The sequence below is a fragment of the Bufo bufo genome, chromosome 5, assembly GCF_905171765.1.
Source record: "Bufo bufo chromosome 5, aBufBuf1.1, whole genome shotgun sequence".
In the NCBI taxonomy this organism is placed as follows: domain Eukaryota; kingdom Metazoa; phylum Chordata; class Amphibia; order Anura; family Bufonidae; genus Bufo; species Bufo bufo.
Genome location: NC_053393.1, coordinates 117814873 through 117838627, shown reverse-complemented (window position 1 = coordinate 117838627; position 23755 = coordinate 117814873). Strand labels below are relative to the sequence as shown.

Below are 23755 nucleotides of genomic sequence, written 5' to 3'. Positions count from 1 at the left end.
ATGGTAGTCCGCATCTTATGTTATATGTGAGATCATGGGATTTTTATGAGCTGCCGCTGCAGGCACTTTGTGTTTCCATGTGTCTGTATATGTGTATGTATGTTTTTTATGTCGAGCTAATAAATTTTGATAATTTGGGTATTTTTTTTGTACCAGATCTATTTGCCGATTCATATTTAGGAGGTACACCCTTGCATGCACTGGTGGTGTTGATCCAGTTGAATAGTATAGTGATATATTAGTATGAATTTAGAAGTAGAGATGAATGAAAGATGTCTGAGCTGCTTTAGGCTACTTTCACACTGGCGTTTTGGCTTTCCGTTTGTGAGATCCGTTCAGGGCTCTCACAGGCGGTCCAAAACGGATCAGTTTTGCCCTAATGCATTCTGAATGGAAAAGGATCCGCTCAGAATGCATCAGTTTGCCTCCGATCTGCTTTGGAGACGGACACCAAAATGCTGCTTGCAGCGTTTTGGTGTCCGTCTGACGAAACTAAGCCAAACGGATCCGTCCTGACACAATCTGGCACAATAGAAAACAGATCCGTCCTCCATTGACTGTCAATGGTGTTCAAGACGGATCCGTCTTGGCTATGTTAATGATAATACAAACGGATTCGTTCTGAACAGATGCAGACGGTTCTATTATCTGAACGGATCCGTCTGTGCAGATCCATGACGGATCTGCACCAAACGCGAGTGTGAGAGTAGCCTAACTTGCTTAAAGAGGACCTTCCCCCACTCCTGACATGCTTATTTTAATAGCTACATGCTTTCCCCATGTAATAACAGTTCTAAAGCATTTATTCTTATGGCTCTATGTTGTGCCATGCCTTTATTATTTCTACTAAAAGTTATGAATTAATTGCTATTAGCCTTTAGTAAGGGTACAGAGAGGAGGTAACCAGTTGGGGGGGGTGTACTTCCACAAACTAATTTTATCCAATCAGTGCTGCCATTTTCAGACTGTGCAGGTACACCCCCCCCCCCTCCCAATTGGTTACCACCCCTCTGTACCCTTACTGCAGACTGCTTGCAAGTCATTCATAACTTCTAGCAGAAATAATAAAGGAATGGCACAACATAGAGCCATAAGAATAGATGCTCCAGAATTGTTATTACATGGGGAGTGCATGGAGCTATTAAAGCAGACATGTCAGGCGAGGGGAGAGGTCCCCTTTAACTATGAGATCACTGCACGGGTGCTGAGGGGAGAGGAAGGGAGCAGAGAAGATACGGAGCAGGTTAGTCCTCCACTGAATGCAAACAGTGCAGACGGCACGCTGTCCTTTTGTGGACCAGGATAGATCATTTCTATGGAAATGGGAAAAAAAGGCAGCATGCACACAGCCGGGACCCGTGTTTTGCGGATTTGTGGTTTGCGGACAGCAAAACATATAGGCCCCGATTTATCATACCTTCACTCCAGAATTCTGGCATAAAAAGTCGCAAAAATAGGACTTTTGTGACTTTTTGCATTTTTACTTAAAGGGAACCTGTCACTGGGATTTTGTGTATAGAGCTGAGGACATGGGTTGATAGATGGCCGCTAGCACATCCGCAATACCCAGTCCCTATAGCTCTGTGTGCTTTTATTGTGGGGAAAAAAAAAACGGTTTGATACATATCAAATTAACCTGAGATGAGTCAGAGCTTGAAAATATGACTCTTCTCTGGTCACACAAGTAAGATATGACTTATGTTAATTTGCATATGTATCAAATCGTTTTTTTTACACAATAGAAGCACACAGAGCTATGGGGACTGGGTATTGTGGATGTGCTAGTGGCGATCTAGCAACCCATGTCCTCGGCTCTATACCCAAAATCCCGGTGACAGGTTCCTTTTAACTCCCTTTAGTTTTGTTATGTGGGTGGGAAAGTGGGTGTGGTTAGCTATGTTAATGAGTTTCACTCCAGATTTATCATTGAGACTTAAAAAAAAAAAAAAAAAAAAACACAATCTCACTCCAGGAGGAGGAGGAAAACTGGAGAAGCTTCTCTAGACAAAAGTGTTAGGTCTAAGGCCTCTTTCACACAGGCGTTGCAGGAAAAGGTGCGGGTGCGTTGCAGGAACATGCACGATTTTTCTGCGCGAGTGCAAAACATTGTAATGCGTTTTGCACTCGCGTGAGAAAAATCGGCATGTTTGGTACCCAAACCCGAACTTCTTCACAGAAGTTGGGGTTTGGGTTAGGTGCTGGGTAGATTGTATTATTTTCCCTTATAACATGGTTATCAGGGAAAATAATAGCATTCTGAATACAGAATGCATAGTACAATAGCGCTGGAGGGGTTAAAAAAATAAAATAAAATTAAACTCACCTTAATCCACTTGCTCGCGCAGCCCGGCTTCTCTTCTGTCTTCTTTTTTGCTGTGTGCAGGAACAGGACCTGTGGTGAGCATTCATTGCAGGAACAGGACCTGTGGTGACGTCACTCCGGTCATCACATGATCCATCACCATGGTAAAAGATCATGTGACGGACCATGTGATGACCGGAGTGACATCACCACAGGTCATTTTCCTGCACACAGCAAAAAAGAAGACAGAAGAGAAGCCGGGCTGCGCGAGCAAGTGGATTAAGGTGAGTTTAATCATTTTTTTATTTTTTTTAACCCCTCCAGCGCTATTGTACTATGCATTCTGTATTCAGAATGCTATTATTTTCCCTTATAACCATGTTATAAGGGAAAATAATAATGATTGGGTCTCCATCTCGATCGTCTCTTAGCAACCGTGCGTGAAAATCGCACCGCATCCGCACTTGCTTGAGGATGCTTGCGATTTTAACGCAACCCCATTCATTTCTATAGGGCCTGCGTTACGTGAAAAACGCACAAAGAGGAGCATGCTGCGATTTTCACGCAACGCACAAGTGATGCGTGAAAATCACCGCTCATGTGAACAGCCCCATAGAAATGAATGGGTCAGGATTCAGTGCGGGTGCAATGCGTTCAACTCGCGAATCACATCGACGCGGTATACTCGCCCGTGTGAAAGGGGCCAATTTATCAAGTAACATGGGACATTTGATAAATGTGGCATAAAGTATTCCAACACAGACTCAAGCAAAACTGACTTCAAATTTTCCCCCTCATGATAAATTCCGCCCATAAGGTTTCATAAAGAGGTCACACTACATTTTTTAAATTTTTCAGGAGTATTTTTAGCAGAGGAGGAGTATGAAAGTTGCAGTAATTCATATAAATAATATGTATGCATACATAATGTTAAGGAATTGTTCACATCTGCGTTGGAGGCTCCGATCAGGGTCTCCGACTCAGATTCTGTCAAAAAGACTGGTAAAAAAAAAAAAAGCCTTGCGTGCAGGACGCTTTTGTCTGGTAAAAAGCCAAGATACCGAACGGAAACTGAACGGATCCCATTAAAGCCAATGGAGTCTGTTTAGGTCAGTTATGTGCCCGATCCAGCACTTCCATTATTCTTGTTGTTCTGCTCACCTAACAGAGCACAACAACAGAAATAAATAGCAGTGGTGTGAACATGCCCTAAGAGGTTGGAATGTATGCAGGAGAACCATTACTAACATAACATCTCTCCCCTCCCTTCAGCTTCTCTAACATACAGTCCCATGTAAATAACATCACCCCCTCCAACATACAGTCCCATATAAATAAGATTGCTCCCCTCCCTCCAGGATAGGGTTAATAAGCCCCTGGGAGGGGTCTGGAGCGAATGCACAGCAGGTCATTTCAGTCCAATATACTGCATCTTCCCTTGGCTATAATAACCTGCCTGTGATCACTCCAGACCCCTTCAGGGGCTTAGGAACCCCAGGCAGACACACTGACCAACATTAAAGAGTAACTGCACTTTTTTGATATGTCATAGGGAGATACCAGAAAGTGTTGATCGTGGGGGTCCTAGCGCTAAAACCCCTGCTGATCTCCAGAACAAGGGGACAGAAGCGCTCAGCTAAGTGCTGCTTCTCCTCACTACTGAAGATAGCCTGAGAGACTTTCTATTGCGGCCATCTTCAGAATCATGCTCAGCAGCAAGGAGAAGCAGCACTAGGCTGAGCGCTTCTGACTCCTCATTCTACAGATCTGCCAATCAACACTTTTCATATATCAAGAGTTTCAAAAACGGAAGCCCACTGCCCACCAAGAGGCTGCTTACCCGGCCAGGCACCACCCTGTGAAGATCGCACACCACTGAATAAGCCTCCCTCCACAGCTTAAAGTGGTGCGTCTAATGGTCCGGAAGTCCGCCCAAACCAACCAGTAACAAAGCTCCTGTGCAGTTCACAGCGCGCCCTGCACTCATGGCAAGTATAAGTATAACATATTGATACGCATCAGACTTAGGGAGTAAAATGGCCTGAACAGGCGTTACTGCAATCTCTAGTCACGTACAGGAGTACTTACACTGAATCTGTCAGCTCCTCCTACTCTATAAAATGATGATAGCAGAGCCGACCGCTTGCTCAGTATGACAGGTTCCCTTTAAAGAGCTTTTCCCACCACAAGATCTAGTCATCTATCCATAGAACAGGAGATACGTATAGGATCGGTGGGTGTCTGACCGCTGGAGCCCCCATGAATCTCAGACTTCCCAGAGTGAATGGAGCCATAGTCATCTGTACTATATCCAACTAATCATGATTTTCAGTTATGGTAATATTCTAACCCTGGCATCCCAATACATTTTTTTCTTCTTTTTTTTTTTTACCCGCACCAGAAAAACAACTGTACAGTACGGTAAGGCTAGGTTCACGCTTCAGTTATGTGGTCAGTTATTTCCATCAGTAATTGTGAGCCAAGACCAGTAGTGAAGCCTCTTCAGAGATCGGGTATATTGGAAAGGTCTGCACCGGTTCTGTGTTTTTGACCCGCACCTGGTTGACGGAAATAACTGACCTAATAACTGAAGTGTGAACGTGGCCTAACCTACAAATGAAAACCTAAAACAAGCATAGCTGGCTCGGCGAGAATGTGACCAACCTCTTCTCCAGATTCGCCCTTTACCACTTGCTGTGCTTTCAGCACTTTGGTAGATGCTATTGCTGTTGCCAAAGCCTGAAATATGAAAAAACAGAGAGAACCCTGTAAGTCATACGTCTAGATAACGTAGGAGCCATACAGATCTACTCCCCTAGAAGTCTGGTCTGTAATTATGCAAGTATGAAAGTACATGAAAGAAATGAGTGCGGAACAACATGCATATCCATTATAGTGCGCCCCTCACATTTTTGTAAATATTTTATTATATCTTTTCATGGGACAACACTGAAGGTCTGACACTTTGATACAATGTAAAGTAGTCAGTGTACGGCTTGTATAACGGTGTAAGTTTGGTGTGCCCTCAAAATAACTCAACACACAGCTGGCAGCAAAAGTGAGTACACCCCTAAAAAAAAATTGCCAAATTGTGCCCAAAGTGTCAATATTTTGTGTGGCCACCATTATTTTTTTGCGGATTTTAGAGTCCTTGCGCTCCTCCACCTTCTGTTTGAGGATGCCCCACAGATGCTCAATAGGGTTTAGGTCTGGAGACATTCTTGGCCAATCCAGCACCTTCACCCTCAGTTTCTTTAGCAAGGCAGTGGGTCATCTTGGAGGCGAGTCTGCGGTGGGTCGTTATGTTGGAATACTACCCTGCGCCCCGGTTTCCGAAGGGAGGGGATCATGTTCTGCTTAAGTATGTCACAGTACATGTTGGCATTTATGGTTCCCTCAATGAACTGTAGCTCCCCACAGCCGGCAGCTCTCATGCAGCCCCAAACCATGACACTCCCACCACCATGTTTTATTGTAAGACACACTTGTCTTTGTACTCTTCACGCTTGACACTATATGAACCAAATAAGTTTATCTTGGTCTCTTCAGACCACAGGATATGGTTCCAGTAATCCATGTCCTTACTCTGCTTGTCTTCAGAGGCCTCATCTTTAGAAGAGGCCATCTTCCGGGACGACAGCCATGCAGACCAATTGGATGCAGTATACAGCGTATGGTCTGAGCACTGACAGGCTGACCCCCCCACCCCTTTAACCTCTGGCAGCACCCATACAACCTCTGAATATGATGATGAGCACGTGCACTCAACCTCTTTGGTCAACAACGGCGAGGCCTGTTCTGAGTGGAACCAGTCTTGTTAAACCGCTGTATGGTCTTGGGCTTGGCCACCATGCTGCAGCTCAGTTTCCGGGTGTTGGCAATCTTCTTATAGCCTAGGCCATCTTTATGTGGAGCAACAATTCTTTTTTTCAGATCCTCAGTTCTTTGCCATGAGGCCCCACAGTGAACTTCCAGTGACCAGTATGCGAGAGTGTGAGAGCGATTACACCAAATTTAACACACCTGCTCCCCATTCACACCTGAGACCTTGTAACACTAACAAGTCACATGACACCGGGGAGGGAAAATGGGTAATTGGGCACAATTTGGCCATTTTCATTTAGGGGTGTACTCACTTTTGTTTCCAGCGGTTTACACATTAATGGCTGTGTGTTGAGTTGTTTTGAGGGCACACCAAACTTACACCGTTATACAAGCCGTACACTGACTACTTTACATTGTATCAAAGTGTCAGATCTTCAGTGTTGTCCCATGAAAAGATATAACAATATATTTACAAAAATGTCAAGGGTGTACTCACTTTTGTGATCTACCGTACATATACATGTGAGAAAAAATACATCTTCAAAACAGAACTGCTCATCTGTAGAACAGGGTGACTCAAAATGATGAAATAATTCCATTTTAGTGTCTTGAGCATTTTCAGCAGCTTGAAAGCCAGTTATTGAGCATGGGTAAGAAAGCCAAGCTAGAATAGATGCAAAATGTCTTGATAAGAACCTACAGCCAAGGTGCCCGACTGTGACGCCACCAGAGCTGAAATGGAAAGAGCAATAGTGCTCAATAAATATGGCTAAGGTGCTAGTGGGGCACACACGGATAAGCATATTTGGAAGCCCATGTGCCTTTTCTGAATCCATGCAGGTAAGAGGTGTCGAGACGCTGCCCTGAAGCCATAACTCACTGCAAGCAGAAACTGTGCAGGCCTCCAAAGTGTCAGCCCTGATCAATAAAAAAGGTGGCCAAATACAGCAGATCGTCTAACCCTACTGATTTTTAGGAGGACCAACCTACTATGTCATGTGTGTGGAGGTTCCCCAATGCCAGATGTTGGAATTCAACGTGGCAGCTCCTTTGCTTCCACAAGAGACAACTTGCTGCCAGACACATGTATGCTCAGCTAGCCCCAGTGTGCATGTGTATGGGGGAGTCAGGAGGAATTGCTGACACTTATCTAAGGTGCATGGCTAGGATATGCCACCAATATCAGATAGGTGCGATTCCCAGAGGTGGCACCTGCACCTACTGTATGTCCAGAACAGGACCCCCGAAGCGAGCGGAGAGCCACCCTCCATTCATATCTAGCTTGGCCATTTCCAGTGGTCCTATAGAATTGAATGACGTGGTGGTCACACTTGCACAGTAAGCTCTCCATTCATTTCTATGGGATTTCTGAAAATAGACTAGTACACGCGCTCGGCTATTTTCAGAAATCCCATAGAAATTAATGGAGAGCACTTTGCGCATGCGCAGTGCACTCTCCTTCACTTTTAGTGCCCCGTTCTCGAGGTGTGGGTCTCAGAGGTGAGACCCGCATGTATTTGACTTTGATGGCACACCCTAGTGATATGCCATCATAGACTGAGATGACACAGCCCCTTTAAGCCTTAGGCCCCTTGCAGACGAGCGTGAACGGATTAGGTGCGGATGCATTCAGTTAAAAATGCGCGATTTCGCAGGCAAGTTCATTCAGTTTTGTCTGCGATAGTGTTCAGTTTTTATTGCACGGGTGCAATGCGATTTAATGCATTTTGCACGTGCGTGATAAAAAACGGAATGTTTACAAACAACATCTCTTAGCAACCATCAGTGAAAAATGCATCGCATCCGCACTTGCTTGCGGATACGATTTTCACACAGCGCCATTAGCTTCTATGCTGCCAGCATTGCGTGAAAAATTGCAGAATATAGAACATGCTGCGAATTTCACTCAACGCACAAGTGATGCGTGAAAAACAACGCTCAAGTACACAGACCCATTGAAATGAACGGGTCCTGATTCCGTGCGGGCGCAATGCGTTTGCATCACGCATTGCACTCGCACGGAAAACTCGCTCGTCTGAAAGGGGCCTTAAGTGGTGCATGTATAGATGTGCTGAGCTAAAAGGAATACACTGAGACAGTTTCCCTTGAGACAAGTCCCTGACGCGGATAAGATGACCAGCTATTAGCATCAATTAGGGCATTATAAGAAGGTATAAGAATGTAATCTAATACGTGTGTTGAATTTTGGGATCCACTGATGATAATGTATGACATCTATTGACAGGGAATAGAGAAAATATATTCCTAAATGCAATTCAGAAGAACAGTAGTGCAAAAGTCCAGGCCTGTTTCCAATTCTCAGACCTTAAATAATGCCTTACCTCTGCTTTCAAGTCAGACCGAATACGGACTACGCATCTCTGTACTGCCATTTGAAATGTAAAGCTAATGACGCCTTTGATTTTCAGTAGGGCATCTTCACACAGACTCCTTCGAGACTGGGGAGAGAAAGAAGTCAAGTGAAATTTTGAAATAATGCATTCAGAGTGGAATAATCACATTGAGAATCACATAGAATGATTCAGAACTGGAATAGGCCATTATTTAATAAGACAGAGGCTCTTGTGTATGCCTTAGTATACCCGTTTTATTTTACATGTAATTTGCGGTTTGGAAGCCATCTTAATTCCTTCTCCCCTCAGATATGGTTTTCCTAATGAATCCTAAATTTTCCATCATGCCTGGCTTTGAAGAGACGGGGGGAGGGCAGCCATGACAGATTGACCGATCATCTCTCTCTTCCCCGTCAGTTCTTATATGAAGGAGGTGGGAGACCAGTGTGAATCTGCATCTTATAGAACTACACTGGAGAGTCAGCACACACAGATAGTACAGACAGGCAGTGTGAGTCACGGGATTTACCGTATATAACTGCAGCTAATCACTGTATACACTTACCTACTATATATCTGCACTCCTGGTCCTTTAGATAGGGGAGACATTATATATTCAGAGGAACATGGAGTAAGGGGAGGGGCCTGAGATTTGTCAGGAAGGATTTGATTGGCGATGATGTCATCCTGTAGTTCACATAGAAAGACTGTTGGGAGACTGAACACTGCTGTCTACATGAGAGAGCTCTGGGCTAGTGGTTAGACCTGAGGTCACATCACCAGGTTCCCGTAATCTAAAGGTTCAAAAGGTATGGGTATTGGGGTCTTTTTACACGTACAGATGATCTGGTAGATTATCGGGAGCAAAGCAGACGCTCCCGATATCTGTCAGATCATCACTGGAGATGGGGCTGAATTTACATGCAGCAATCACCTCCGCTTTATGGGGACAAGCGATTGATACAGCTTTCTGCGCAGCAGATTATTCCAGCGCAGCAGATCGCCGTTTTGACTGAACGATCTGCTGCACAGGAATGATAATTTTCCACGCCAGCAGAACGACAGGATCAGGCTATAAACAAGCGGTTGCTTGATCATCAGGTGACTGCCGGCACCTTATACACAGGCAGATTATTGGGAAACCGGTGTTTAGACAAACACTCATCAGCAATAATCTGTCAGATCATTGGTCCATGTAAAAGGACCTTAACCAAGTTAGGGTGTAACAAGTTACACTGCTCCAATACAGGGGATGACCTAGCAATATACGTAAAACAAAAAACATGTGCTGATTCTTTAATTCTCCAATTTATGTCAGACATATACGTAGCCTTGTGAAAGTATGCACTCCACTTGGTGTTTTTCCTGCTTTGTTGCATAAGAACATGGATTTAAATTTTATTTTAAATGTTAGGGTAAATGCACACGATCAGGATTGCGTGCGGATCTTCCGCACCGTAGGTCGTGTACATTTGGCTGAATTTGAAATTCTCTAGCACACGATGCAGATTTTTTTCAGCGCAGATTTTGACCTATGCTGCAGATTTTAAAATCCGCAGCACGTCTATTTATTTTATTTTTCCTGACTGGATTTTCTTCATTCACTTCAATGGGGAGAGTAAAATCCGCACCAATTGATGCAGAATGACTGCACGGATTTCCCTGCGAATTTCAGTGAGGATTGTCTTAATTCCTGAAAGTGTACATTTACCCTTACAGTGAAATGGGGAAAAAAATAAAAGATTTAACTCAGAAATTGCGAGTGCATATGTATTCACTCTTATTGCTATGAAAACCCTGGCTCAACTAATTAGTTTTCAGAGTCACATAATTAGTTGTATTGTATGCAATCAAAGTGTCACATGATGCAAGTATAAAGATGCCCGATCTGGAAGCCCCCCTCCCCACTCTGAGTCTGCAACACTACAAAGCAAACAACATGAAGACTAAGGAGCTCTCCAAACAGGTTGTGGAGAAGTACAGATTAGGGTTGAGTTATAAAGAAATATTCAAACTTTCAACATCCCATGGAGCACCATGGAATCCATTATAACATAAGGTAAAGAATATGGCACAACCACAAACCTAACAAGAGAAGGCCACTCACCAAGACTCACAGACCAGGCAAGGAGGACATTAATCAGAGACTCAAAAGACACCAACAATAAGATTTAAGGAACTCCAAAGATCCAGAAGCGGAGATGGAAGTATCTGTTCATGGGATCACTATAAGCCCCCAAAATAAGGATTGATGGAAGAGTGGCCAGGAAAAAGCCAATACTTTTGGATGGCGGTAAATACAGAAACATTCTTGAGGAAAACCTGTTTCAGTCTCCCAGAGATTTGAGACAGAGAGAGTCACCGTCCAGCAGGACCATACCACAAGACATCTGTAATTGCAGAAAAAGGTGGTTCCACAAACCAAGGCACTGTATTAATAGGGAGAGTCATTTGCGGTTATTCCTGCACACACTTACCGTATTTTTCGCCTTATAAGACACACCTGCCCATAAGATGCACTTAGGTTTTTGAGGAAGAAAATAAGAAGTAAAAAAATTGGAACCAAAAGGTGTGCTTTTGGTGGGTTTTCAACTAATGGTGGTCTGTGGATGACACTGTTATGAGGGGGCATCTGTGGATGACACTTTTACAGTGAAGTCACTGTACTCTATTACAGCGGGCCCCGCACACAGCAGTATTCATATGTAAAGTGTAGGCAATCTTCTGCGGTAGCGTAGATGGTAGTACTCACTATGAAACTCCCGGACTAGCAGGCAGGCAGGCTACCCACTTCGTCACACACATGCGCCCTCCCACTTTATTAATGAAGCAGGCAGAGCATGCGCGTGACGAAGTGAATGACCGGCCAGCCTGCCTGCTAATACGGGAGTTTCATAGTGAGTACTACATTGATTGCGCTACTGCAGAGGATTGCTATACTTTACATATGGATTGCCTACACTTTAAATATGAATACTGCTGTGTGGGGGCCCGGTGTAATAGAGCCCCGCCGCCTCCAGCCCCTCCTCCCTCACCGCTGATACATCGCAGGCCGTGCTGTGTAGCATCGCGGCCCGCGATGTATCAATGTTAGAGTAAAAATGGCAGTATTTGCCCCCATAAGACTCACTGCCATTTCCCCACCACATTTTTTTTGGGGGGGGGGATTGCATCTTATGGGGAAAAAAATACGGTATATATGAAGCAGATTTCCACACATAACTAACTTTAGGCGCACATTGTGAAACTCCAACCTTCACAAATCATAGCAATAGTGGTCATTTTGCAGCCTTTGCCGCAATTTCACCACACCATGTAAACAGACCCTTAAAAACTCTGGTCACCTTTAGGTCTTGTTTTTATTTAAAGTGGTTGTTCGGGTTCAGAGCTGAACCTGGACATACCCATATTTTCACCTAGGCAGCCCCCCTGATGTTAGCATCGGAGCATCTCATGTTCCGATGCGCTCTCCTGCCCTGTGCTAGATTGCGCAGGGCAAGGGCTCTTTTGTTTACAATAACACACTGCCAGGCGGAAGCTTGCGCCCGGCAGTGTGTTCAGTGACGTCACCGGCTCTGATGGGCGTGCTTTAGCGCTGCCATAGCAGTTTTACTGGCTAGGGCAGCGCTAAAGCCCGCCCATCAGTGCCGGTGACGTCATCGGGCTTCCTGGCAGCCCCATAGAGAGCCCGGTACGTCACCGAAATGCCTTTGCCCCGTCATCGACTTTATGCTGCCCATACTAACAGCAGCATAAAGTAGAAACAGGCGAGTTGATTTCAGCGGTCTGTCATTTATAAGTTAAAAGTAAGTGGTTGCTGAGATTAAACATCACAATTATTGCAGACTAGGCATGGAAAAGAGTCACGGCCACCTGAGAAGAGTCCTGGTTATTCATGAATTCCTGCTCTCCCCCCCACCTGCTGATGACTGACAGTCTTCTACCTAGTTTTCTCCCTTTCGCTCTAGGAGAGAACTGCCAATCATCAGCAGATGGGCAGGAGAGCAGGAGATTATGGATAACCATGACTCTTCTCAGGTAGATTTGACTCTTTTCCAGACCTGTGCTGCAATGATTATGATGCTGGTTCTCAGCAACCACTTACTTTTAGCTCACGAGTGACACGGTCACTATTTTATGCTGCCCTCAGTGAGATCAGCATAAAGTTGATGACAGGTTCCCTTTAACTGCATGCATTTTGGGCTAAAAAAGATTTTTGTAGTAGAATTTTATTAAAACGTTGGACCATTTGGCTTCTGCAGCCAACAAGTAATACATAGCAAGCTGCAGAATGACCTATACCAGCAAATTTGTCAGGATGGCTGTATGATGGGCTCAGTCTCCTCTCCTGAAGTTCAGCTCTGAATTGTTCATAAATCAGCTCAGAAGATCATTCAGGAGAGAGGGGCTGGAGAACAAGCCATGAGATGAGTTCTCTTAAAAAAAGGGTTACCCTGCAGCCTGGTATGTACTGTAAAACATAGAAACTGCAGAAGCAAAACTAGGCAACATTTTTTTATAAAACCCTATGGCAAAAATGGTTTTCAGCAAAAAATACATGCAATTAAAGGGGGTTTGCCCTCATGATAGGTCATCTGATCAGTGAGGGTCTGACAACCCACATCCCCACCGATCAGCCGTTATATTCGGCATATCCACCAACAGATATAGGGGTTATTAAAGATGCGTTTTAGATGCCGGAATTAATAAATGACCCCCATCATTTGTTTTAATTTCACACAAAGGTCATGGATATCACAAGCCCTCTCCTTGATCTTACTAACAGAATACGGCCTCATGCACCAAACCGTATCAGTTAATACAGTTCGCAAACCATGGATTCACAAAACACGGATACCGGTCGTGCGTGTTCCGCATTTTCCTGTTCCGCACGCCCCACCCTATGTTAAAAATGCCTATTCTTGTCAGTAAGATATGTTCTATCTTTTTTTTTCCGAGAAGACGGAATGGACATACGGATGCAAACAGCACACGGTGGGCTTTCCGCATATTTTGCAGCACCACTGAAATGAAAGGGTCAACTTCCGATCTGCAAAAAAATACGGTTTGGACGAGGACCATAAATATGGTTATGTGCATGAGGCCTAAGTGAAATACTTCATGAAAGATGATGGCAGTTCGGAGCAATGTGCCCAACACTGGGAAGGATGCTGACTGAAAGCACACAACTGGTCCTCTGGCCTGCGAGCCAAGCTGTTCAATCAAATAATCCATGCTTGGTCAGGCAGAGAACAACCTTGACATGTGTTCTCCACTCGTGACTAAAAGGTACAATGCTTACATACTAAAAAGGAAAAAAAAGAAATCGAAGTAGATAAAGTAAACTGTAAATCATAAGACGTTGCTGGAAAGCCAAGAGTCCTTTGCTCCATATGATAAGGAAAGCATTTCCCCTTGGTTAGGCTTTGATTGACTGAAGTGCTCATTGCTAAGCAGTTAGTGTTTAGTTCCCTGTTTATCAGACACCTTGCAAGCATGCTGACGGAACGCATCAAAGCAGATGTTGCAACCCTTCAGCAAATCGGAGATCACAAGCGCTGTGCACGGTATTCGCTCTACACACTCCGCAGCCAGACAGTCTTTTCAAACGAGCGGACTGGCGTCATACTTGAAGGATGAATACTCTTTGTGGCAGACACGTGCCCACTGGTTTCTGATAAAATAACAGGAGGGGGTCATTCGCATTCATCTTTTGTACATGCTTTTGTGACGCGTCTTCAGTGCGGAACTAAGTGGGACACAAAATAAAGCGAATATAAAAAGAGAAGAAAGCTCTTGTACCCTTGTCTTGTGGGTAAAAAAAAGAAAATGTCATTTGGACGCCCAGACAGTGAGACCTCTTTTATAAATAATGCAGCAGAAATATTAAAGGGGTCTTTGGGAGGCTTATCAGAAATTATCCCTATCCATGGAATAGGGGGAAACTATTAGATCGGTGGGGTCCTGCCACTGGCAGCCTCACTGATCACGAGGACAAGACCCCATAGTCCCTCTGAAACAGAGTGACAGATTGGATCGGCAGTGCCCATGCCCATTCAGTTGAATGCAGTGGCAGTGCGCATGACAACCTCGGTTCTTGTGATTGGTGGGGGTCCCAGCAGCAGGACCCCCATCAATCTAATAGTTATCTCCTATGCTATGAATAGGAGATGACGTCTCATATCCAGAATACTCCTTCAAGGGAAAATCTGGTAGTTCACCATTGTAACCAATCACTGGGGAGCCCTTCTGACTTAACATGGCTGATTTCTTCCAAAATCAGAGCCATACTTGTCAATGGGTTGTTTGTGGGATTTCCCCATTAGGGCTTATGGAAGTTATTTAGAGGGTACCCCCACTTGGGAACTCACCCCCCCCCCCCTCCCTAAGACAAGGTAAAATATTAAGTGTGGTAGGGAAAGTGAGCATCTGAACCTTCCTGATGGTCATAAACCTGTAATGGAAACAGTTAACCAAACCTAAACCCTCAACCAGGGATCCAAAAGTCTCAAATTACAGGGGTTGTCTAGGACTTAAAAGTTTCCCTGTACTTTAAAAAAAAAAGTTGTGTATCATATCGACATAGCAAGGGTTTTGATTGGTGGGGATCTGAGTGCCGAGACCCCCAACAATGGCTAAAACGGAGAGAGAGAAGATCTAGCATAGAACACTTTGTCTTCTCACTGCAGGAGATGGATTCAACAAAGTCTAGAGGGCCAAATTTGAAAAAGTTAAAGCTCCTTCTTTTAGTGATCAGCCAGGGTCTTAGCACTAGGACCTCTACTAATCAAAACCTTTGATATGTCAAATCAAACTTTTTTATTTTTATTTTAAGTAAAAAACGAGATTTTTGTATAACTTACCAGTAAAATCTCTTTCTCGCTCTTTCCTTGGGGGACACAGAAGACCTTGGGTATAGCTCATCTCCATAGGAGGCGTGACACTAAGTGAAAGCTGTTAAGCCCCTCCTCCACAGCTATACCCTCAGCCTGGAGAGAGAGACTGCCAGTTGCGTGTCCAAGCAGTGAGAAAAGGCAAAGTCCAACAAAGAACCAACAAGCCAACTACCCAACGGGTAACACAAACTCGGAAACCGTGTAGAGAAAAACAATGAATGGGTGGGTGCTGTGTCCCCCAAGGAAAGAGCGAGAAAGAGATTTTACTGGTAAGTTATACAAAAATCTCGTTTTCTCGCCCAGTTTCCTTGGGGGACACAGAAGACCTTGGGACGTTCAAAAGCAGTCCAAAAGGGGAGGGACCACAGCTCCAAGGCGAAGCACCCGAAGGCATCAAGGAACCGCCGCCTGCAGACCCAGGCGGACCAAAGCAGCATACGCCGAAGCCAGAGTATGCACCCTGTAGAACTCTGTAAAGCGTGCAAGGAAGACCTGTGGCCGCCTTGCTCAAATGCATGGCCGAAGCCCAATACCTCCGGCCCAGGAGGCACCGACCGCTCTGGTGAAATGAACGGTGACAGCAAAGGCAGAATCCTGCCCTCGGTGCGGTAACCTCAGCAATAGCCAATCTGATAAAGCGGAGGAAAACGACCCTGGAGTCCGTCAACTCTAAGCGCGGACCTCCAGGAAACCCAAGAGACCGAACGTCGACAAGAGTCGGAGATCTCCAAGTAAAACCGGCAAGGCCCAAACAACGTCCAAATCGGTGAAGTGTTGAAGCGAAAGGCAACACCACCTTCAGAAGGAAGGAACGGGATGTAGAAACAGCCCTGTCCTGGGAAAAGACAGAAGGCTCAGAACAAAAAAAGGGGCCATTCAGGCACCCGTCAGAGACACGACTGATACGGAAACACAACCGTACAGGACAGGCGGGGTAGAGAGAACTTCTGTAACGGCTCCAAGGAAAAGATTGGAGCGCCGAGAGCTCAGTATGTAGTTCCCAGGGCGGTACCGAAGGACAGTACAGAGGAACCCAAGAGCCATTTCGAGTAAGAAGGTCTTGACAGGCCCAGAGGGCCGGGGAACGCTGGAAGAGGAAGAACAGCGCTGACACTTGACACCTCAAGTAAAGGAATCTCAGTCCCAGGTCCAGGCCGGACTGGAAAAAAGACAGAACCATGGGGAGAGAAAAAGTCAGAGTGGGGAATGCACAGCTTCCCACAGAACCCCAGACAAAAAAAAAACATAAGTCTTACGACAGATCCTGGACGAAAATACAGCCAGGAGCGGACAATAGCGAACCCGCTGGAGTCGCCTGGCAAGCGGGCGAAAACCCAATGTGATCAGGCGCAGACCAGTAACACGGGCAGAAGTCGACAAAACTGGTCCAGTCGGCCCCCGAGCAACGTTGTCCCGTATCCACCCAGTGGGGGAGCAGAAGGACAGACGGAACGGAACCAAAGGGTCCGCCCAGTATCCGCCAGATGCCAGGACAAGACAGGCTAAAGTCCATGCTGATGTAGCCATGTTCTACAGTCCCGGTGTGGGAGATCAAAGGACAATCTGGACCGAAAGGTAGTCCCCCCCAAGTTACCGAGAAGGTAAGTCTACAGCAGGACCATTGTCTTAGAATGGACCACGCAATCTGCACTCAGCGGGAGGACAGAACGCGGTAGACTCGGTAAATAGGCACAGCCAATACAGCCAGTGTGAACAAGGGAGACAGTACGAGGCCAAAAGGAACACCGGAACCATCCACATGAACAACCATGCTCTCCCCAGAGGGGAGGACAGTGAAGGAACAGCCTCTGAAGTCTGGCGGGACAGAAGCCACATCGGAGTGATCTGTACCGAGCGGGAGCCAAACAGAGCCAGCGAGATAAGGTAGTCGAGACAGAGGCCGGCATAACACCCTCCAACCGAACGGAGGAGTGGGCAACAGGGAAGCCATAGGACAGCTCAAAAGCAGAACCCTGCTACACTGTGAGATGCCCGGTTCACCGCCTCGCAGAAGGCGAATACCCTGAAGAACCCAAGGTGGAGGTCCTCCGACCTGGGTAATCGAGCACCCAAGAGAATTTGGGTGACCTTCCCGAGAAAAGCGGCCCGCACTTGGTAGCAGATCAGACTGAAGCGTAGAGGCGCCAAGAGGAAGGACTCATACCACACTACATCCGAAGAGGAGGAAATTTGAGCAGGCAAGGGAACCGCAGTCCTGCCAGAGCCAACGAAGAATTCGAGGGGCGCTCCAGACAACAGCACTCTCGACCATGTGACCACTAGCGCAGGGAAGCAATACCGCGGAAGGACGAATGGGCACGCATCTAGGAACCACGAACACTCCCTGGGATGAAGGGCCAACTAAATGAATGAGTACCACCCAGCTCCGTGCAGCATAGAGCAAGTAGAGCCCGTCCGGGTCAGGTGGACAGAATGAACTCCTTAGAGACGAGTGCAAGGCTTGCGGCAAGCATCGTATCCCAAGAAAACAAAAGTATGCCGCAGGAAGCAGATGAGGCATACGTACGAGCAGCCCGTAAGCAGTGAGAAGGCCAACCCACCTACAGGAGGAGAAGGCATACACGGCCCAAACAACGCACAAGAACGTCCGCTCACTGCAAAAGGTAATTCAGCGAAAAAGGGGGCTCGCCACAGAGTGCCACAGCATGTACGTAATTGCAAAGTGCAACCTGCAAGGGAGTTATGCACAAGCCTAGTATAGCATGCGATGGAACGCAAGCAGTCCGCCCCGAAAGGGGGGAAATTGTATCTGGCAAACTGCAGTCGGCAAGAGTGCAAAGGCCAGTCCCAAAAGGGAGTGATGCCTAAGGCCGTACCTACTTCAGAGAAGCAGGACATACCATATAATCCAGCAGGAACGCAGGAGGTCCACCTAGTGAAAGGGGAACATGCACAGGGTTATCCTAGCATTAAGTGAGTGTGCAATAATACACCCAACACTGACTTAGCGAGAGTGCAACTACTCTGCCAATGAAGGGGGGACATGTACAAGTCCAGCACAGCCATACAAGGACAGCCGTGAATCTCATGAGCGTGCCAAATTCTGCCCATGGAATGTGGGGTGGTCACGCACAAGGCCAGCACCGTATCCAATGGGAGTGCAAGCGTTCCACCCATGTTAGAGGGCCATGCTCATGGCCAGCAAGGTATCTGGTGAGAGTGTAGCATGCCGCCCAGACAAAAAGGGGGGGTAATGCACATGGCCAGCATCTCATCCAGGGAGAGTGCGTGCACCCGCCATGTATGGGAGTCATACACATGGCCAGCAACGTACTGGTGAGAGACAAACAGAGTCAGTGAGAATGTATGTATGTCACCTGAGGAAGGAAGGCATGCCCATGGCAGGCAGCGAATCCAGCGAGAGTGCGTACACCGCCCACGGAAGAGGGGGTCATGCATATGGCCGACAGCGGATCCAGCGAGAGTGCAAGCACCCCGCCATGTATGGGGTACATGCACATGGCCAGTAACGTACCTGCGAGAAAACACCACAGACAGAGGGATGTATGTATGCTGCCTGAGTCATGCCTATGGCTGGCAGCGAAACCAGTGAGAGTGCAGCATAGTAACATAGTACATAAGTACATCATAGCCCATCAGAGAGAGTGCAGCGTTCCGCCTATGGAAGGGGGTCGTGCACATAGCCAGTACCGTATCCGGTGAGAGTGCAGTATTCCGCCTAAAAAGGGGGGGGTCATGCACATGATCGGCAACTAATCCAGTGAGAGCGCTGCCTTCCGCCCATGGAAGGGGGTCACGCGCATGGCCGACAACGAATCCAGTGAGAGCGCTGCGTTCCGCCCATGGAAGGGGGTGACGCACATGGCCGGCAGTGAATCCAGCGAGAGTGCAGCGTTCCGCCTAGAGAAGGGGGTCGTGCACATGGCCGGCAGCAAATCCATAGAGAGAGTGCAGCATTCCGCCTATGGAAGGGGGTCGTGCACATGGCCAGCACCGTATCCGGTGAAGGTGCAGTATTCCGCCTAAAAGGGGGTCATGCACATGTCCAGCCGGCAGCCAGGGAGAGTGCAGTATCCCGCCTAGGAGGGGGGGGGATGCACATGGCAGGCACCATAACTGGAGAGATGATGAATGCTGCCTACGGAAGGGCCGCATGCACTTGGCCAGCGCCGTATCCTGGAAGAGGGCAGGAAAACCGCCTAAAAGGGGAAATGCCCTAGCAGCGACGCAGGTTGGGAGCGCAACACTATGCCGCCTGTGGAAAGAGGGCATGCAGACATGCAGCACTACTGATGAGGCTGCAGCGTCCTGCGCAGTCCAAAAGAAATCTGTTATTATTATTATTATATATATATATTTATTATTATTTCTTTTTTTTTATTTATTTTTTTATTAAAAACACAGCCTCTCTGAGGGTAAAGGGTGCCACCATATAGGGGCACAGATAGTCAGGAAAAAGGAAAAAGGGGGGCCAGCCATACCGGCCCATTGGGATCCGGCCTGTACCCAAAGGGTTAACATGGATCCGGCCTGGAGGGCGGCGCTGCGATCCCCTGGGGGCGGAGGAAGCTCCCAGCGGGAAAAATTCGCGCCTGGAGAAGTTCCCGCCCCCTCCACCAGAGGCCGGAATTTTGCGGCGCCCGGTATGTACCGCCAGGACCTGAGGCGGAGTGGCGCATCAAACCGGCCGCGGGTGCCCACCCCGCGGGCCGGTCGGAATTGCGGCCCAGCAGGCCGCGAAGCCTGGGCCAAAATTTGCGGAGCCCCACCGACCGGCACCGACGGTCGGCCGGGGCCTGCTGGGCCTAGAAGTCAAGCCCAAAGCCGGCCGCGGGAGCACACCCCGCCGGCCGGAGGAGTCAGGGGCCCAGAATGGCGGCTTGCCGGCCGCGGGAGCCCACCCCGCCGGCCGGAAGAGTCAGGGGCCCAGAATGGCGGCTTGCTCGGAATGGCGGCTTGCCGGCCGCGGGAGCCCACCCCGCCGGCCGGAAAAGTCAGGGACCCGGAATGGCGGCCTGGCAGGCCGCGGAGCCTGGGCTAAGATTTTTGCGGCGCCCGGCCGCACCGGAATACCAATGTCGGCCGGAGGCGAGGCCTTACTCCACAGCCGTCAGGAGCCTCAGGCCTGGAGCAACACTCCGGTAGGAGATGTAGGGGGGGACCCAGAGACCGGGTGCCTGTGCTGATAAAGAAATAAACTATGTTGCCGCTTCTGTAGCTGGCTGTGGAGACAGCCACTGGCTGCATGTCCCAGGCAGGAAGGGGGCAGAAGGAGATTGCCGCTCTGCGGCACCCCAGGGGCCAGCATAGATCCAGCAGGGGACTAGAGGCCCAATATGGGGGTCAGGCACGCAGGAGACCAGGGTGGGGGGGTGGGAGACGTAGGGCTGGAGAAGCCAATCTCTTACCACAGCCGTCTTCACCCTCGGTCCATTCCAGCAGGGTCGCCCCTTCAGCTACTGGCACCGTAGTGGCAGGACGCTGGAAGAGGGACTTGGCGTGCGGGCGACCCTTGCGCTGGCGGGATGTAGGGGAGCTGGGCTGCCCTGATCCACCTTGTCTTCTGTGGGGGAGGCAGCAGTGCGGGTGACCGCCACTGGCGCAGCTCAACCCCGGGAGAACAGAGAGGTCTAGTGCGTCTCTGTTATCCCTGATGATCTGGAACAAAAAGAAAAGAAAAAACTAAAAAACTAAAATTTAAACAAGGAGAAACCAGCCCTGCAGAGCAGGGAGTGTCTTGCCTCCTTGGACACTAAGCAAAAAACTGGCAGTCTCTCTCTCCAGGCTGAGGGTATAGCTGTGGAGGAGGGGCTTAACAGCTTTCACTTAGTGTCACGCCTCCTATGGAGATGAGCTATACCCAAGGTCTTCTGTGTCCCCCAAGGAAACTGGGCGAGAAATACACTTTAAGACGACCTGTCTCCTCTTCTAACATGTCTGTCCCTGCCCAGTCTGACACTGGCCACACAGATTGGATAGTAACTGACTGTGCGGGGTCACACCCCCAACTAGTAACACCCAACTGGACCTTCACTGCAAACTGGCAGTAATTCACTCATACCTTCCAGAAGGAATAAAAAAGGAATGGCACAACACAGAGTCACATGAATAGGTGCTCCAGAATTGACACTACATGGGAAATGTAAGTACTGTGGTTACTACAACAGGCTACGGTTGTTTCGATACCAAAATTTTGATTCGGTTTCGATACCATAAAAAAGTATTGCAATACTCTATACTACGCGAAAAAAATAAAACACCCAAAAAAGCCGTGTGCATTCCACATTTTATGGAACGTCTGGCTCATAATTGAACAGTCCGATCCTATTTTTTGGGGGGACAAGGTGACTAAAACATGGCGAATTGTGCAGTTTTAATAATTTTTTTTCTGTTCTGGCATTCACCGCATAGGAGATTTTTTTTATATTTTAATAGTTCTGACTTTTCGGATGTGGCAATATGTGATCTGTTTATTTATTGTTTATATATAAAATTGGGAAAGGGGGTAATTTATACTTTTTTTTTTTTACTGTTTATTAACTATTTCCTTTCCCCCCTTAGAGGCTAGAACCTGGGATCTTTTGATCCCTTGTCCTATTCACCCTAATAGAGCTCTATTAGGGTGAATAGGACTTCACACTCTCCCTGATGCCCTGTGTATAGTGCACACAGCAGCAGAGATGTTACCATGGCAGCCAGGGCTTCAGTAGTGTCCTGGCTGCCATGGTAACCGATCGGAGCCCTAGGATTACACTGCTGGGGCTCCGATCAGAAGCTGCCACTGCCACTAATGAGGGGAGGGGACCCTATGGCCACTGCCACCAATGATTTTAATACTGGGGTGGGGCACACTGCGCCACCAATGTTTTTAATACTGGGGAGGGGGGGAAGAAGGGCGCACTGAGCCACCAATGTTTTTAATACTGGGGAGAAGGGCGCACTGCGCCACCAATGATAGTTAACCTTTAATACAGGAGGAGGTGCCTGCAGAATCAGGGTGCCATCAGCGGCAGTAAACCCCTCAGGTGCGGCACCTGGGGGGTTAACTGTGGCTGTTCGCAGCGCTCTGTCATAGAGGCAGGGTGCCGGCTATGTGATTTTTCTGCCGCCTCCTGTATTTTTATTAGAAGTTAACTTTCATTTATGGGGCAGTGCGCTCGCCCCTCCTCCTCCTCCCGTCTCTCCTCATTGGCAGCAGTGGCACAGGGGGGAGGGAGAGACTGCTTCCTTCTCCCCTGTGCTGCTGAGTGAACTTGGAGCGTGCTGACAGCAGCGCGCTCCAAGTTCTGTGATACTAGACTGCGCAGCAGCGCAGCCCAGTATCGAACAAATGGAAATCCCGGTATCGTATCGAAACCCGTACAAAAGTATCGAGAGGTGAGGTGACAGGCTCTCTAAGTATTCCTAACCTATCCAACTTCCAGGAACGATCAGTTGATCACACAGACCGCACTTGACTGACACTATTCACTTGCAAAAAAAGTAAGCTGCAGTAACCAGGCATGGCTGCTATAGCGTATATGGACCTATGTGCTCTGCAACCAGCTGATTAGAGGGGGTGCATCATGTCGGACCCCCACCATTTTAATACTGATGACCAAGCCCAAGTACAGACTAACATACATCAAGCACTACTAGGAAGATTTTTGTAGAACTGATTCTTTAATATGCAGGTTTTGACACTTTGCATGGAGATTGATCCTATAATGTACAACTGGAAAATGCTGTTCAACAACGAACATTGTTGAGATACCATGGATTGTCGAAATATCAGACCCCTTTAGCTAGAGTTGATGGTCTAAAACGGTGCCTACACCTACTGATTAATGCCAGCTCACCCCACGCTGATGGTATGTAGGAAGAAACCAGCTAAATGAGGGGATCAAACATACACTTACCGTGTCATCAAGGCCATCAATATGCAGGACCACGGTTTTGGCACGTTTATTTGTAGCTCCAAGGAAAAAATGGGCCTTCCGCCGTCTAGAGTTCATCTCATTCATACAATCCCCATCTGCTGTGTTGGATGACTGCAGAAGATCATAGACTTCTGTGGCAAGCTGCTGTGTGTCCCCTGGTGTGGTAGTCCTGAATCAAGACAAAAACTTTGCATCTCACATACTGTAGGTACAGCTCGTGGACATAAAATGAGCATTTGGAATCCCAGCTTAATGTGGTTGTTCAACCCTTTACAAGTGATGGACTATCCTTGAAAGAGGGAGGTGCTCATGCCGCTCTACAGAGCACTAGTGAGACCTCATCTGGAGTATTGTGCTCAGTACTGGAGGCCATATCTCCAGAAGGATACTGATACTTTGGAGAGAGTTCAGAGAAGAGCTACTAAACTGGTACATGGATTGCAGGATAAAACTTACCAGGAAAGGTTAAAGGGCCTT

General features: G+C 47.5%; 1 protein-coding gene across 1 annotated transcript in view; it reads right to left on the bottom strand.

Annotated features, from left to right (window-relative positions):
* The window catches only part of ARMC1 (armadillo repeat containing 1), a 48747-nt gene that overhangs the window by 5734 nt on the left and 19258 nt on the right, over positions 1-23755 (bottom strand). The window contains exons 4-6 of the mRNA XM_040432817.1: positions 23258-23447; positions 8470-8586; positions 4967-5041 (exon numbers count right to left, since the gene is read on the bottom strand). Of these exons, the coding sequence (XP_040288751.1) occupies positions 4967-5041; positions 8470-8586; positions 23258-23447 (382 nt within the window). The remainder of the gene's footprint in view (positions 1-4966; positions 5042-8469; positions 8587-23257; positions 23448-23755) is intronic.